The following is a 15,875-nucleotide window of genomic DNA, read 5'->3' on the forward strand; positions in this document are numbered from 1 at the left end:
GGTTTTCCACCACATTCTCTCGAGCATCAGCTTGACTTAACCTTGGCATTGAAAGAAAGTGTTGCATTTATATGGCACCTTTCACTATCTCAGAGCATCCCAAAGCACTTACAGCCAATGAAGTACTTTTGAAATGTAGTCACTGTTGTGATGAACGGAAAAACAGCAGCCAATTTGCACACAGCACAGCCCCACAAACAACAATGAGATAAGAATCAGATAATCTCTCTGTTTAGTAATGTTAATCATGAGATAAAGATTGGCCTGGGAGAACTCCCCTGATTTTAGTCAAACCATGCCATGGGACCGTTTACATCCACCTGAGAAGGCAGAAGGAGCCTGGGTTTAAATCTGATGGGTGGCCACCTTTTGCAGTACAGCATTCCCCCAGTACTGCATTGGAGCATCAGTTGATTTGCATGCTCAAGCCTCTGGCATGGGGTTTGAAAGCACAAGCTTTTGACTCAGTGGCGAAAGTGCTGTTCATTCTAAGAAACAACCACTTTTTTAGGGTAACAAAGTCAGGACATTAGTGCCAGGATCTTACTAGGGTTCACTCTCTACTGTCACTTACCTCTTGGTCTTTTCCTTGCTCTTCCTGGTGAGCTGACTTGGGAGCATCATTGTAAGCTTTTCTGATTAATCAGCAAATGGTTTTCTTACTGGTGGGAGAGATAATGGAAAAAGATCAAGAGGGCAATTAAAATTCTTCATTCAGTCGCTTAATCTATTTTTTCTGATTTGTTTAACATAGCTGAAGTGGGTGATTGCGATCCTTCTGAGAACGGCCCAGACTTTGTGTCAGAGTTCAGATTTGTGCCGAATCAGACTGAAGAGATGGAGCTTTCCATCTTTGAGAAATGGAAGGAATGCAGGTATGACATTCTCCTTTTCCTGAGCACTTCCTGAGGAAGATTTGAGATTATTTCAGCAGTTTTGATTTCTTTATATAAAATTAAAGAATGTGTCTGACTTGACTCAATCATTTGTGGTATTTGTTATCCAGGGCTCATCAATTCGGGTGAAATCAGATTGCCGCATTAGAATGGACTGGTGCCATGGGCAGGCTGTTGTGCTCCCCTGGTGAATCTGTGGGGTAGACCTTGACATTGTGATCCTATAAATAGAAGATAGTGGGCCAGCAGCCCATTTTGCATTCGTTTTGATATTTTTATTTCCATTGAGTTAATAGCGGTAAAAGTGGGGAGTGATGTAAGATGGGCTACTGACCCTCACTGAGGGGGGGAATTTTTAACCAGCCTGAGCAGGTGGTGGGTAGATAACATTCCCCCAGGACTTGTTCCCTCCAATGCTCCCTTCCTGCCACACCCAGTGATTCACCTGCTCACCAATCACAATTGCACTCTTGAGTAAAATCAATCCCCAAATCCCTCAGGGTTACATCAGTTGACTTCCACTGGGTGCTGGTTGGGGCAGTTGCAACAAATAGCTGTAGTCATAGCTGCTCATCATTATCCCTGAGAGGTATACATGGATGTGGAAGCTGGGTCATGTCAAGATTGAACTCCATTGTCAAGTTTCTGACCAATACCTCATGTCGAGCCTCCGTCATGAAGGGTGACCATTTGACTGAGGACAGCCAGTTCCTGTGCAGCCAGATCCCAATGAGGAGTTGATGTTTTCAAGGGAGAAGTAGAGGGGGTGAGGGTGGAGAACTTCAATGGATGAAAAGTTTGCAAGAAAATTACTAAGTCTTTCAATGATTCACAGAAATAAAGGTGTGGGATTTATATGGCCAATAACTTTACCCCCTAAAAATCATCACAGTGGGGAATTCTGTTTGAAATTCAAGTTTTATTTTCTTTAAAAAAAAGTTATTGGCAGGAAGTATTTTGCCATTTATAAAGCTAAAAACTTTCTTTCTGAAAATATTTGGGGTGAAATTTCCCCTCTCCTTCTCCCCACTCCCGTAGACAAGATAAGGAGCTCCTCTGAACTTTTCAGTCTTCAGTGGTTTATATACAATATGCTGATACCTCTTAGATTGCCTGCTTTGACAAGAAAGGTTACATTCGGTACATTTTAATGCCTCAGTAAAGCTGGTAAATACCATGGGAAGGTGGTGATGGGCCTTCTCGCTGAACCAGTGTAGTTCTTGTGGGAGTGTTGCTTCTATGGTGAGCATGTTGGGAATTCCAAGATGATCCTGCAGCGATGAAGGAATGGTGATATATGTCTAAGTCAGGATGGTATATGACTTGGGAAGGATCTTGGAGGTGCAACACTGTGGTTCTCCTTCACCAATGCAATGGGGAGGGGGAAGTGTTGTCTCAAAGCTCTCAAAGTCCCATTCTTGGCCCATTAAAATTTCAATTTTAACATTTATTTAACACGTAAGATTTCCATGCCCAAATGAGAGCTTGATTAGAGGCACTGGAGAGGGTATTAAAAAAAAATTGACAAGTATGATAGTTAAAGCCTTTCAATGCTATCAAGAAAATGCTGACAATCTGGGGTTATTAGCTCTGGAAAAGAGAAAGCTGTGGGGTGACATGATAGGTTTTTGGATACTAAAAGCATTTGACGAGGTAGATGTAGAGAAAATGTTGGTGCCCTACATTAGAGGTAATAACTATAAGGTAGTCACTAATAAATCCGATGAGAAATTCGGAGAGAACCTTCTTTATCCATAGAGTGGTAAGAATAGGGAATGTGCTACCACAACGAATAGTTGAGGTGAATAACTTGGATGCATTTAAAGGAAAACTGGAAGGAGAAAAGAAAAGAAGGATAAGCTGATTGGGTGAGGTGAAGAGGCTTGTGTGAGCAGAAAGGCCAGCATAGACGTTTTGGGCTGAATGACCTGTTTCTGTGCTTTATTGGCTTGTTGTAACTCTGTTGATGGGTAACTTGGTATGGTTTGAATAGAGAATGCTTCAAGAAGCCACACCAGCTATAATGGTGAGCAGTTGAATTTCACTAGAAATCTTCTCTCTTTGCAGGGGACAAACACCATCCCAGGCAGAAATGAACTATCTCAACAAAGCTAAATGGCTGGAGATGTATGGAGTGGACATGCACAAGGTTAAAGTAAGGGCTGGAGTGAATTTGGACTATTTAGTGATGTCACTGTCATAGCTAAAGTTAACTGTTTTCTAGGGCTTAAATTAGATTAGTTGTGAATGAGATATAAACAGAAAGTGCTAAAAATCCTTGGCACGTCAGATTATGTCAGCTGAGAGAGAAAACAGAGTTACTGAGCTGAATTTTCCTGTCCTGTTGTAGGATTGATCAGTGGGGGGCGGTGGGGGGGTGGTGCAACGTGGATGAGGTGGGTTAAGGGTGAGAGTGTTAGGGGCCTTCGCACTCATCCACAAAACTGGGTTCATGTCCCAGCAAGCAGAAGCGGATCCTTTAACATGGCTGCCTCAGGCCTTCTGCAAGCCCAACTCCAGCCCACCCCTGCCACTGCACCATGAGGATAACGTGGGCGGGCACTTCCAGGCAGGAGGCAGGATTATGCCATCGGGAAATGGCCTAACTCCTGATTCCCACCTCCAGGATGAAAATCCACTCTAACCTTTCAGGTCAATGACCTTTCAGACATGTTCTAGCATTTTCTGTTTGCAGATTCTAAAAATCTGAAATACAGTATTTTGTATTAGTTGTGAGTGGCTTTGTTCCTGGAAGGTTTTTGCTATTTATATAAAGAAAAAGTGACATTTTATGCCCATCAAGGCGAGAGCAGCGGAATAGATTTTTTTCCCGAATTTGGGGAATGAAATTCACTCAACTATTCTTGGGCTAGTTGAAATAGTTCTGAACGATAACACAGAAACAAGACTTTTAGGCCAGCCAGTTTAGGTTGGTCTTCAATTTTCAAATGAGCAATAGGCTCGTATTTTAATGGCCTCACCATTGGAAGCCATGCTCAGCACCTTTGGCCCGAATGTTTGAAAACCTCTCCCAAAAACCATCCCCTCTCTACCTCTTTCTCCTTTTTGAAGATGTTCCTTTAAAACTTACCTCTTAGACCAAATTTCTGGCCACCTCTCCTAATGTTACCTTATGTTCTTGTGAATCAACATGGGACAATTTGCTACTTTAAAGGTGCTATATCACTTCTAAATGTTGTTGTTGCCCTAATTCTGTGTCTGATTTGTTTCAATTTTTTTGTCCTTTTTTTTGTTGCCTTGCTCTGTCCCCTTTCCTTCAACCATCTACATGACGTGTTTATAAATGTTGATGTTGCTACTTCAGTCGCTAACTCTGGTAATTCATTCCTCTCGTCCCCCTCCATGTAAGAGAGAAAAGTTTCTCCTACCTGTTGCCTTCAATCCCTTCCAATTCATCTTCTATATTCAAATGGTTAGCAGCTCCTACCTCTGTTCTAACAGCCCAGTGGTGTCCTCAGAATTTTGGATCCTCTAACCGGTTGCTCACTTACAGTTCCAAGAGCGCCTTCTGATAACTTGTGCCTTCTGATGCATCATCCAGATGACTACTATTCATGCCTGAGGTTGGCCGGTTTCTTTCTGCAAGAGGCCATTGTGGTGGAGCTTGGGTCCTGCCTTCATCCACTATCCACAAATGTGGGCTTTCCAGCAAAGGTCTCAGGATGGACTTTGGGAACAGGTCCACTTCCCCAGCTCTGCTCCAGCCAGTTTTGGTGTCCACCCTTTTTGGACAGTAGATCTTCCAGTGATAATTTTAGGGTTTGGTTGCATTTTTTTTCTTTATTACATTTTAATCATATTTATATTGCTCAGAGTGGATCTGAATAATGCTATGGACTCACAATTCCTGAAGTTTAAGGCTGGAGGTTGAGTTTATCGCATTTTTGATTGACTGTGGCCACAAAAGTAGTATTTTCTTCATTGTAATTTTTATTTCTCTTTGCATAATTAGGGAAGAGATGAAAATGAATACAGCCTGGGCCTGACCCCAACAGGAGTGCTGGTATTTGAAGGCGAAACAAAGATTGGACTCTTTTTCTGGTCAGTTGGCCCCAATTTCACTCTTTTATGATACACATCAGCTGAAGATCCCATTGATAGTTCTGGCCACTTTTTTAAGAAGAAAAATGATCCCTGTTGGCAACCTGCAGGTCAAAGAATACAATTGTTTTGGAGGTTACCTGTTGGTACTTAACTGGTTTACCAATGAGGTAACCATTTGGCAGGAGTGTGCAATGTGTTTGAGGTGTTCAGTTGATATTCTAAAGTGAAAGGGATGATATTTTGTGTGCAAGTGTCACCTGAGCTTGAGATTGTCCTCCATCAGTAACTTATTTTGGCCTATCAGCTTTGTATGGTGTATAATGGTTTGGCTGGTGTTACATTTGGAAACGCACACTGCCCCACAGACTGCTGTACAAACATTAAGTAGGTGATGAAAGCAGATATTGCATAGTATTTAATGGGGCAAAAATAATTGTTTTGAATCTGGAAGCAGGAAACATCCTGTTTCTTAAATTATTTTGACGTTGTATGTGGTTTCTCAAAATAAAGTCTTCTTATTTTACTGTCCTTGTTTTCAGGCCCAAGATCATCAAACTGGAGTTTAAGAAAAGCAAACTCACTCTTGTGGTGGTGGAAGATGATGAGCAGGTAAGACAGAGTTTTTGTGGTAATTATTTCCATCAGGCTAGGACATACTTGTGTCACATCCTGCAAGACCGCAGGTGGCGATGGTCTATGTTCCGAGTCTGTGGGCAGGAATTTCCTGCGGGCCTCAGGACCCAGTCATCAGGCTCAGATGGAATCGGAAACTGTGCGGGGAACAATCACTTGGCTGTGATTTATTTCCTGGGTTAGCCAACTAATGGCCAGAGCGTGGGCTTGCTCTCCAATGAAGGATAATAGGTGGGCTATCAAAGCCCCAGGACCAATAGGAGGCCCTCCAACACTGAAGCAGCAGCAGGTTGCCATCGCAGATAAGCGAGAGAGAGAGAGAGAGATTGCCGCAAAATGGAGGTGCGCTCTCCAACATTTTCAAATTTAAAATTTAAAAAAAGGCCATGCTACCCAAGTGGTGGGGGTGGGGGAGCATGGTGGCCTGTGGCTGCTGCTGAACCCATCAAGGCATTGTGGGGGCTGGGGGGGTGGGGTGCTGAGCCTGCCTGGAGTGCTGGCTGCTGGGTTTACCTTCAGTTGGGTGCACTGACCCTGCCACCTGTGGGGACCTGGAGGCCGATGGGAAAATCCCAGTTGGCCTCCGACAAGAGGCCTTAACAGGCTTTTAAGCAGCTAATTTACTACCCGCTGCTTACAGTGGGTTAGCCCTGCCATCCCCTCCATCCCACCTCTGGGGAAAATGGCACATGTGGGACGGAACCAGGAAACCAAAGGCTTGTGAGGCACAATTCTGTGCCCGCCTGCCTGCATGTCTCAGTTCCCGCTCCAAAAGAGGCTTAAAAATCCAGCTCTCTCGGTCCCACTTATTGTAAGTTAGCTAGTTTTTGACCCTGCATCGTTACTGCCACCAGTGGGAATCCTTCCATCTGAGGTGCTTGGAAGAGGACTACTTCAATTCAAGCTATGTGACTGATGCCCATCTGGTACCTGCACACTGGCATGTGCGGAATGAGATGGATGCCCCTTGTTTTGACATGGTTACCTTGAGCAAACGCTCCTATCCCAAAAGGGAGCTGGATATGGAACTCCAAGTGAGAGCTTGACTAACAGCCAGTGTATTCTGATTAACTAAATCTGCCTAGAGATGCTACCAACTATATCTGCTGGTCCTAGCACCTATATGACCTTGGGAAACAGTCTACAGAGGATTAGAAATTTGGCAACTGAGGATCTGTGGCAACTGCTGCAGTGGAAAATGTGCAACAAAGGACTAGCACATCCAGCTGTGTCCTGAGATTTCGTTCCAGTTCCTTGCAATGCTGATCTTTCATTCTTGGGATGTGGGCATTGCTGTCTAGGTCAGCATTTTATTGCCCATCACTACGTGCCCTTGAGAACATGATAATGAGCTGCCTCCTTGAACTGCTGCAGTTCATGCGGTGTAGGTACACCCACAGTGCTGTTAAGAAGGGACTCCAAGATTTTGACCCAGCAGCAGTGAAGGAATGGTGATATATTTCCAAGTCGGGATGGTGAGTGACTCGGAGGGGAACTTGCAGGCAGTGGTGTTCCCATACATCTGCTACCCTTGTCCTTCTGGGTAATGGAGGCCATGGGTTTGGAAGGTGCCTTCGAAGGACCCTTGGTGAGTTGCTGCAATGCATTTTGGAGATGTTTCACACAGCTGCCATGGTGAAAGGAGTGAAGGCTGCTTTGCCTTGGATGTTGTTGAGCTTCTTGAGTGTTGTTGAAGCTGCACTTATCCAGGCAAGTGGAGCATGTTCCATCGCACTCCTGACTTGTGCCTTGTGGATAGTGGACAGGCTTTGAGGAGTCTGGAGGTGAGTTACTTGCTGCAGCATTCCCAGCCTTTGACCTGCTGTTGTAGCCACAGTAGTAATGGTTTCTGGTCAATTCAGTGATGGTGATGCCATTGAATGTCAAGGGGGCGATGGTTAGATTCTGTCCTGTTGGACTTGGTCATTGCCTGGTACTTGTGGGGCACGATTGTTACCTGCCATCAGCCCAAGCTTGAATGTTGTCCAGGTTTTGCTGTATCGGGACACAGACTGCTTCGGTATCTGAGGAATTGCGAATGGTGCTGAACATTGTGCAATCATCAGTCAGCATCCCCAGCTTCTTTGGAGTTGCTACTTGTAAAATCACTCTTTAACGGGCACCCCTCCTGGCTACTACCCAAGATAATGGAAGTTGAAAATTATAACCTTTGGTGGTGTATGCTCAAGATTTTAATGAAAGGTTGGGCAGTCTGCTTTCAGTGAATGTGTTGAGTTGTTTCAGCTGAGCATGCTACTTGTCCTCTCCGTAAGGAGGAGATGACGCCTGCCTGTGGTGCACTTGCCAGTGAATATTCAATGCCTAGATTCATGCAAGAAAGATGGCCACTTGGGTGAGGTCTGGGAAGATGGCTGTTGTCCAGCCTGGTGCCTTCAGGGAAAAAAACATGTGCGTGAAATATGTGATCATCTGGTACCTGATAACTGTAATTAGTTAAGTAACAGAGACTTCAAGCTTTGAAATCATAATATGTTTGTAGCATTGGCCTGTGTAATTGCAGCCCAGAAGAGTCTCCTGAGGGGAGGAGAGAAAATCTGCCAAGAAAGAAAAGTAAATTGATAGAAAAAGCAAACATATGTTTAGAAAATCTTCATACCTTTTGTTGCCTCTAGACTCAACAATTCCAAACTGCACACGGCCGGCCTCCCACCTTGTGCTCTCTGTAAACTTAGCTCATCCAAAACTCTTCTCCCCGTGTTTTAATTCGCACCAAGTTCTAGACACCTATCACCCTTGGTGCTCACTGACCCATATTAACTCCTGGTCTGGCAAAACCTCAATAATATTTTTAAATTAAATTCTCATCCTTGTTTTTCAGCCTGTTCATGGCCACCACCACCGCACCACCCCGCCAATCTCTGGAGCTACCTACAGCACACTCAGATCTCTGCGCTCCTCCAATTCTGCATTTCCACAAGTTATATTGCATTACCGTTGTTGGTCATGACTTCAGAGCTGCCTAGGAACTAAACTCTGGAGCCCCCTCCCTATAGCTCTCCAGCTCTATACCTCTCTCTCCTTTCAGATGGTCCTTAAAGCCTAGCTCTTTGGCAAATGTTTAGTCATCTGTTCTAATATATCCTTATGTGGCTTGGTGTCAAAATTTGTTTGCAGCCCTGCGAAGTGTTCTGGAATGTTTTATCGCATTACGGGCACTATAGGTTGTTTGGGGAAAACCTTTATGTAACTTGAGGTGTGTAACCTTTAATGTAAATGTGAAGAAAGCTTTTTCATAACCCTTATCTCACAATGACCTGCTGGACATGTTGCTGGATGAGGGTGTTGTTGGACCAGAAAGAATTGAGTGAGTTAGATATGATTAAACTTGCTGCATACCACCAGCTGGAATAGGGCTTTTGAAACTCGGGGACGATTGACAGTTCAGTTCAATGTTTTCACAAGTGCCCCTCCCCTTCAAGTGGAATAGGTTTGCTTGTATTTTGCTGGGTCTACATGTTGATGTAAGCGCCTGGAAATGGCTGCGTTTTTTCAAAGATGCTGCAGGTTCTTTTTAATGTGCAGGTAGTTCACTTTGACCTAAGCAAATCGTACCTTCTTCCAAAAGACACCCTGAAGTCTTTTTTGGTAACTTTATCCAAAAGCTGCTGCGGTGTGAAGACTCACATGATCGCTGGAGTTTTCCTCATTGTGTTACTGGAGAGCCCAGTCCCACTGATGCAGTGCTTATTGCGACCTTACACCTGTGTGCTGGCCTTTCTATCTGGGCAGCCACATAAGCCGGATTTTAAAAATGCTGTGAGCGTTAGGGGTCGGTCATTTGCTTGTGGGGCTCTTTGAAACTGTCTGAAGCAGTGCCCCGGTGAACTCCCATTACAGTGCTGCAGGATGGGAAAGATAGTAATTCTGAACTATATTACTGTAGTTTCTTGCCAGGCAGTTTTCCAAATAAAAAAGGACCAATAGGCTGGGAACTTCTGGCCCCGTTGTGGCGGGACCTGCCGCAGGAGACTTGGCAGTTCTGTCAAAAGTCAACTGGCTTTCGGTGGGACTGGCCGATCCTGGCAGACGGCGGGGATGGAAAATCCTGCCTTGTGTGTCTCAACTTATCAAGCTCATTATTGTCTTTGGAGTTAGCGTTCATGTGATGGCACCATTGTTTTTTATACCCAACATTTCCTGAAGGTTGGGATTTCATGGTTGGAGTTTCAGGTCCATGTTTGCTGATAGTATTCCAAGAACTTGCCCTTGAGGCCAATCTAACCTGCACTGTAATTGTTATCAGAATATTCCACCATGAGAAATTGCCAATTGTTGAGATTTTTCTCGACCGACATCCATGTCTGAACTTGTTAGCAAGAACCCCTGGACAGTGTTCGAGTTTTTTTTCCCCTCTTTCTCCTTCTGTGGCCCAATGATGCTGATGCTAGTTATAGCACAGATAAACACCAGAGCAGACCAGGCATTGATCTGGGATTGCCTCAATCTGTATGAATCCAGGTGGCTGATTGGCACACCACGAGCTGCATTTAACCACCGACCCTTCAGTGGGTATGCCAGTGAGGTTTTTAAGCACCTTAAATTGAAAATGCTCATTCCCAAGTTCAAAATGTTGTAGAATTCAGTTGGCCCCTTTTTCCCCACACTGCAAGTACATATTTAAACCTGCTCGCTCCCAAAATATTTCAGGCTGCTAAAGAAAAGAAACTATGTCAACGCTGGAAAGTGAAAAGGCTGGAAGCACACAGTAAAGAAGAAAGGGCAGCAACTGCCTGAGTTGAGGAAGGGGAATTAGTTGAGATTCTTGACAGGACTGAGGTGAAATTAGATGAGATTCTTGCAACCAAATGACCCATATCACTGGCTGGCTGTGCCAGGTGCTGGCATAAAGTGGAACTGCTAATGATTTTAAAGTGGAGAAAGATGAGGAATGTTGGGTGAAGTTATTAAAGTCCTCTCAGTCAGGATGTGAAAAGACAAGGGCTCTGATTTGCTTTTGTTGGCTTTTTTCTTGTAACAAATATTTATTAACCGCTAAGGTGGTCTTAGTCACGAGTCATAGATTCACTGAAGTTCACATCGCCAAAGTGGCGGGGTTCGGGGGTGTGGGTGGGGTGTGGTGGGTGGCATTGTGAGCAGGCTGTGCTGGGTCTCCGTCAGAGCAATCCAGTTCTAATCCCACTGCTTTCCTTTCCCCCCATAGCCCCTGTATCTTCCTCTGCTTCAAAATGTTTCATCTACTCTCCCTTTAAAAGGTGCAGTGATCTCTGTAGGAGTGGAGTGACGGGATTGATTGTAGGTGATTTAATATTTGGAAAGGGAATTGCTGAAGAACTGGTGGTTGTGGATCTTTCCTGGATTTAAATAATGCCAAGCAAGGAGAATTTCAGGGTGTGCTGCGATGGGGTTGTGCAGCACTGGCTTGTGAAATTGATATCTGCGCTTGTATACTCTGATCAAGGAGTTAGTGTCCGTTTTCTGCGCTGCTTGCTGTAATGAGTTGGGCTGATCTGAAATGTCAGGCATCCTCAGGGGGTGTTGGAATGGAGCTGTAAACCTGCATTAATCTTAAGTGTCAGGGAGATTTTTTTCTCCAATAAAAGCTATGAAAACGGGAAGGTCTGTCAGGGATGCCGCTTGTTCTGAAAGCGTTCTGTCAACTTTGCTATGCAATGCTGATATTTGCACCACTGTTGATCTGTGTTGGAAATAAAAGACCACAGCACGGGAGGGAGTCATTTAGTCCATCGTGTCCTTGACAAAATAATTATCCAATTCATCTGACTCCTTTGCTCTTTTCACATGTCTCAGTAAAAGCTGCAGCGTTAATTCCATTTTAACTCTGTTGGCCTCTCTCGTTCCCTCTCGATAGCTGCTTGCAATAAATCTGTTAATGTTTTTCTAGGTTAAAAAATTGAGAGTCTATGGTCTGGATTTTCACTGAGTTGAGATGACTTGGGAACCTTTAAAAATGGCGGCTGGGACCTGAATCTGGAATTCCCGACCCAAATCCCTGGTTTTCTGATTTTCAACAGGGCCTTTTAAAGGGTGCATGCTGGATCAGGTCAAAAGGTCAATCTGGCACTCCAATGGATTTCTGGACTCCCATCTCACCCGAGAACTCAGAAATCCAATAAAGTACTGAAACACCTAAGCCCCAGAAAAAAACATTGCTTGATTGACAGCTCTGGCTCTCGGGTCTCTGCTGTCAATTTCACAATGTATGTTTATTAACACAAGATTAAGAGGTATTTCAAGTGCCTGCAGTTTCAGCTATTGAAACTTCCAAGTGTCTGGATGATTGAAGCTTTTATTGGGCTACGGTGAAAAGGAGTTTTTTTTTTAAAGAAAGTGCTAAGTTATCAACAAATGTTGATTTTTTTTTTTAAAAAGCTTTTTCACACATCCTACTGTCACTAGGGCTTATTGCAACTACAGTGTATAATGGGCAAATGGGCATGGAAATGCCATAGCTTGGCACAGGGGGGGCACGAGGAGTCGTAAGGACTGTTTGGAGGTCTTACCTTAGTCTCGGAGGAATGAGGAGCCATAAGGTATGGTTGGAAGGGGGTATGAAGTGGCATGGATGGGACATGGGGAGAGAGTGGGGGGAATGGTGTGAGGGTTGGAGGGCCTTTTTGTTTTTATTTTAACTGGGATGAAGTCCCACAGCACCAAGGGGGTCCTTTTAAACAGCCCACCTCCGAACCTAGCAGTCCTTATGGCTGCCTCCGAACGTTTTCCCAGGTTGGCTGGCTCAATCCCAGCCTGCACCTGCCTCCCAATCCCCCACACAATGAAAATCCTGCCTTAGTGGGCACTTTCTCCCAAGGTGGGTGGGCTAAGCCAGGAATTTTCCAGACTCCCGCTACCTGCTGCAAGGATGAAAATCCAGGCTTGTGCCCCTGTTGCCGATTCTCTGACCAGAATCTTGCATAATTTTGAAAATGGATTTCAGGTTGTTTTTAAAGGGAGAGTATGATTCGCATTTGAAGTGTAATCTCCATCAGAATTCCCCTTTGGCATCCATTCTTTTCCCTTCCAGCTCCGACCTACAATAATTGTGACAACCTTGGCTCATTCAGCAGCATTTTCACTTCCGAGTTGGATGGTTGTGGATTCAAATCCTACTCCAGAGGTTTGAACTCATAACCTAGGCTGACAATTCAGTACAACACTGAGGAAACCCTACGCTGTTGGAGACACCATCTTTCAAATGAGACTTTAAACCAAGGTCCTATAGCTGATGCCATGACACTGAAGCAGAACAGAAAGAGATCTTCTAATGTCCTGGCCAATGTTTATTCTCAGCTGCCATTGCTAAAATAGATTATCTGGTTATTTCTGGTTATATCAGCTCTGAAGAAGAGTCATACAGACTCAAAATGTTAACCCTGTTTCTCTCTCCATAGATGCTGCCAGATCTGCTGATTTTTTTCCAGCATGTTCTATTTTTTTTCCGATTCCCAGCACCTGCGGCATTTTGCTTTTATTATCTAGTTATTCACCTTATTGCTGCTTGTGGGAGCTTGCTGTGTGCAAATTGGCCCATTATGTTTCCTACATTTCAACCGTTTAAAAGCACTTCACTGGCCGCAAAGCATTTTGAGATGGCCTGAGGTGGCTAAAGCAAAGGTTTGCTAAATTGGTTCCCGAAATGAGAGGGTTGTCCTATGATGAGCAGCTGAGTAAATAGGATCTATAATCTCGAGTTGAAAAGAATGAGGAGCAATCTCATTGAAACCCACAAAACTCTCAAGGGCATTGATGGGCTGGACGCTGAGAGATTGTTTAAGCTGGTCAGGGAATCTGAAGCACGGGCACAGCCTCAGGATAAGGGGCCGATCATTTAGCACCAAGATGAGGCGAAATTGCTTCACTCAAAGGGCTGGGAACCTTTGGAATTCTCCACCCGTGAGAGAATCCATCATTGAATACATTTAAGGCTGATTTTTGGTGTCTCAGGGAATTAAGTAATATGGAGAGCGGACGGGAAAATGGAGTTGAAGCCCAAGATCAGCCGTGTATTGAATAGCAGAGCAGGCTCAATGGTCTGTGGTGTTTACTCTGCTACTATTTCTTATGTTCATATGAAAGACACCATGTAAGTGCCAGCTTTTCCTTTTCTTTACCCTTCTCACATTCCCTCCGGTTTCCATCTCTCCTTCCCTCCCCTCTCCCCTCAACAGCCTCATAGACTCAAGCCTAGCTGTTATTTCCAACTCCTACATTCTGTGGGCAGGAATTTTTGCCTTTGTGGAGATTCTGCCCTTCAGTTGCAGAGGCCCCAATCATTTCCAATAGAAGAAAGGGTGGAATCGGAGCAGAATGAAGCGAGATTAATATCAAAACCAATCTCAAGTTATGTAGACTGGAATTTACCATTTTGTTTGACAGAAGTTTTTAAAAACCCATTCATCTTCCTGGAGTTGCTTATCCTGGTTTACCTTGATCTGATATTCACTGAAATTGCTCTCAATGTCTGTGAATCCTAACAGGCCAGTGTTAGTCCATTCTTATGGTGAACTTGCCTAATTTTTCTTTGCTTAATAGGTAGCTTCACTAAGGTTTCATTAAGTGTGGTGGTGGCCTTTACTCATTAATTTTTAGGCCCACCCATTGTTTGCCTTCCCCTGCCCCCTCTTGCACTTTGGTGGTGTTGACTTCTTACTTGAAAATACAATCATAAGGCTGGATTTGACTGGATGCCGTGGTCCCCAACCGCCCGATTAAAATGTCAGTGGTGAGCCTGCCCAGCCTCGTGACAGCTGCCCTCAGCAATTTAATGTAAGGGGAGACTTCCATCCCTATCTCCAGGAGGAACTCTTGCTTTAGAGAGAGCTGCCAGGCAGTTGGATGGTCATCAGCTCTGTAGTCCCCACAGCACTCTCCGTGACCTGACCTGATAGAACTGATCATTCTTCATGGGGAAAGTCTAGAATGAGTGGGAGTGAACCTGGAACCTTCTGCAGCTGTGTAGCTGAGTACCACACAGGACAGTGTGTTCTTCCACTGGGGCAGTGATGGGATGGTTACTATAGTAAAAATCCTGTTTCTGAATACTCTGCTCCCTTGCCCGCTGAGTGGAGGCACATGTAGCATCGAAGACAATAGGGAACAGCACAAAACCAGGTGAGACAACCAAATGAATGACTTGAACATTACTTTTTCCACAAGGGCAAAGAACAAGAACACACCTTTGTATTTCGGCTGGATCACCCTAAAGCTTGCAAACACCTCTGGAAATGTGCTGTGGAGCACCATGCGTTTTTCCGACTGCGGGGACCTGTCCAGAAGAATTCAAACCAGCTATCCTTTGTGCGGATGGGCTCCCGGTTCAGATACAGGTAAAGTGTCCCGAAACCATGGGATCTGTTAAATTACTTGACAAAATGCACTGGGTGGTTTGCAGGGTGGTGAATGGCAAGTGGTGTCAGATGGAATATTAACGGGAACTCGTTAAAGAAGCATGAATTTTAAGGGAAATAATGTAGATAAGGGCCTGACCTTTGAAACCCTTAATAATCGATGGATGTGATTGATGGTTTAGGAGAGTGTATACTTTTGAATGGATATTATCAGTGCAGTCATGACAGTATATTTTTGGGGGATTCCCAGAAGTATAACAAATTGTCAGCTTACCTTATACGTTTAGGTAATATCTACAGCAGAGAAATGCCAACTAATCTATGCCAGTGTTAAGGCTCCACATGAGCCTCCTCCCACCTTGCTTAACCCCATTAACATACCCCTCTATTCATTTCCCTCTCATATACTTTTCTAGCTTCCCTTAAACCCATCTATGCTATTAACCTCAACCACTTCATGTGGTAGCAAGTTCCACATTCCCGCCATTCTCTGGGTAAAGAAGTGTTGCCTCAATTTCAAAATGGATTTATTGGGGCTTATCTCCTACTGATGGCCCCGAGTTTTAGACTTCCCAAGTAGAAACATCATCTTTACGTCTAACCTATCGAACCCCATCATAATTTTAAAGCCTTCTATCAGGTCAGTCCTCAGCCTTCTCTTTATGGAGGAGAGCCTCAGTCTCTTGGTCTTCGCTGATGGTTACAATTTCCCAGAACTGCTATCATCCTTGTGAATCTATTTTGTAAAATTAAATTAAAATCTCTTAATTGCTGGGAGACAGCACTGTGTGTTCCTGGTTGGTAGATGCAGGTTGACCCTCTGTCATGGTGACTGACTGTAGACAGTGACAGTATGGGCATTGACATGTCCTGAATTCAGGATTCCCTATTAATGTGGGATAAGGTTTTGCACAGACTGGAGCTCAACTTGCAG

At 44.3% G+C, this 15,875-nt stretch overlaps 1 protein-coding gene across 1 annotated transcript in view; it reads left to right on the top strand.

Annotated features, from left to right (window-relative positions):
* The window catches only part of LOC121284615 (band 4.1-like protein 5), a 111,093-nt gene that overhangs the window by 76,792 nt on the left and 18,426 nt on the right, over positions 1 to 15,875 (top strand). The window contains exons 7-11 of the mRNA XM_041200128.1: positions 755 to 875; positions 2,964 to 3,051; positions 4,870 to 4,958; positions 5,501 to 5,570; positions 14,751 to 14,920. Of these exons, the coding sequence (XP_041056062.1) occupies positions 755 to 875; positions 2,964 to 3,051; positions 4,870 to 4,958; positions 5,501 to 5,570; positions 14,751 to 14,920 (538 nt within the window). The remainder of the gene's footprint in view (positions 1 to 754; positions 876 to 2,963; positions 3,052 to 4,869; positions 4,959 to 5,500; positions 5,571 to 14,750; positions 14,921 to 15,875) is intronic.

Source organism: Carcharodon carcharias, chromosome 12 (assembly GCF_017639515.1).
Source record: "Carcharodon carcharias isolate sCarCar2 chromosome 12, sCarCar2.pri, whole genome shotgun sequence".
NCBI classification, from domain to species: Eukaryota; Metazoa; Chordata; class Chondrichthyes; order Lamniformes; family Lamnidae; genus Carcharodon; species Carcharodon carcharias.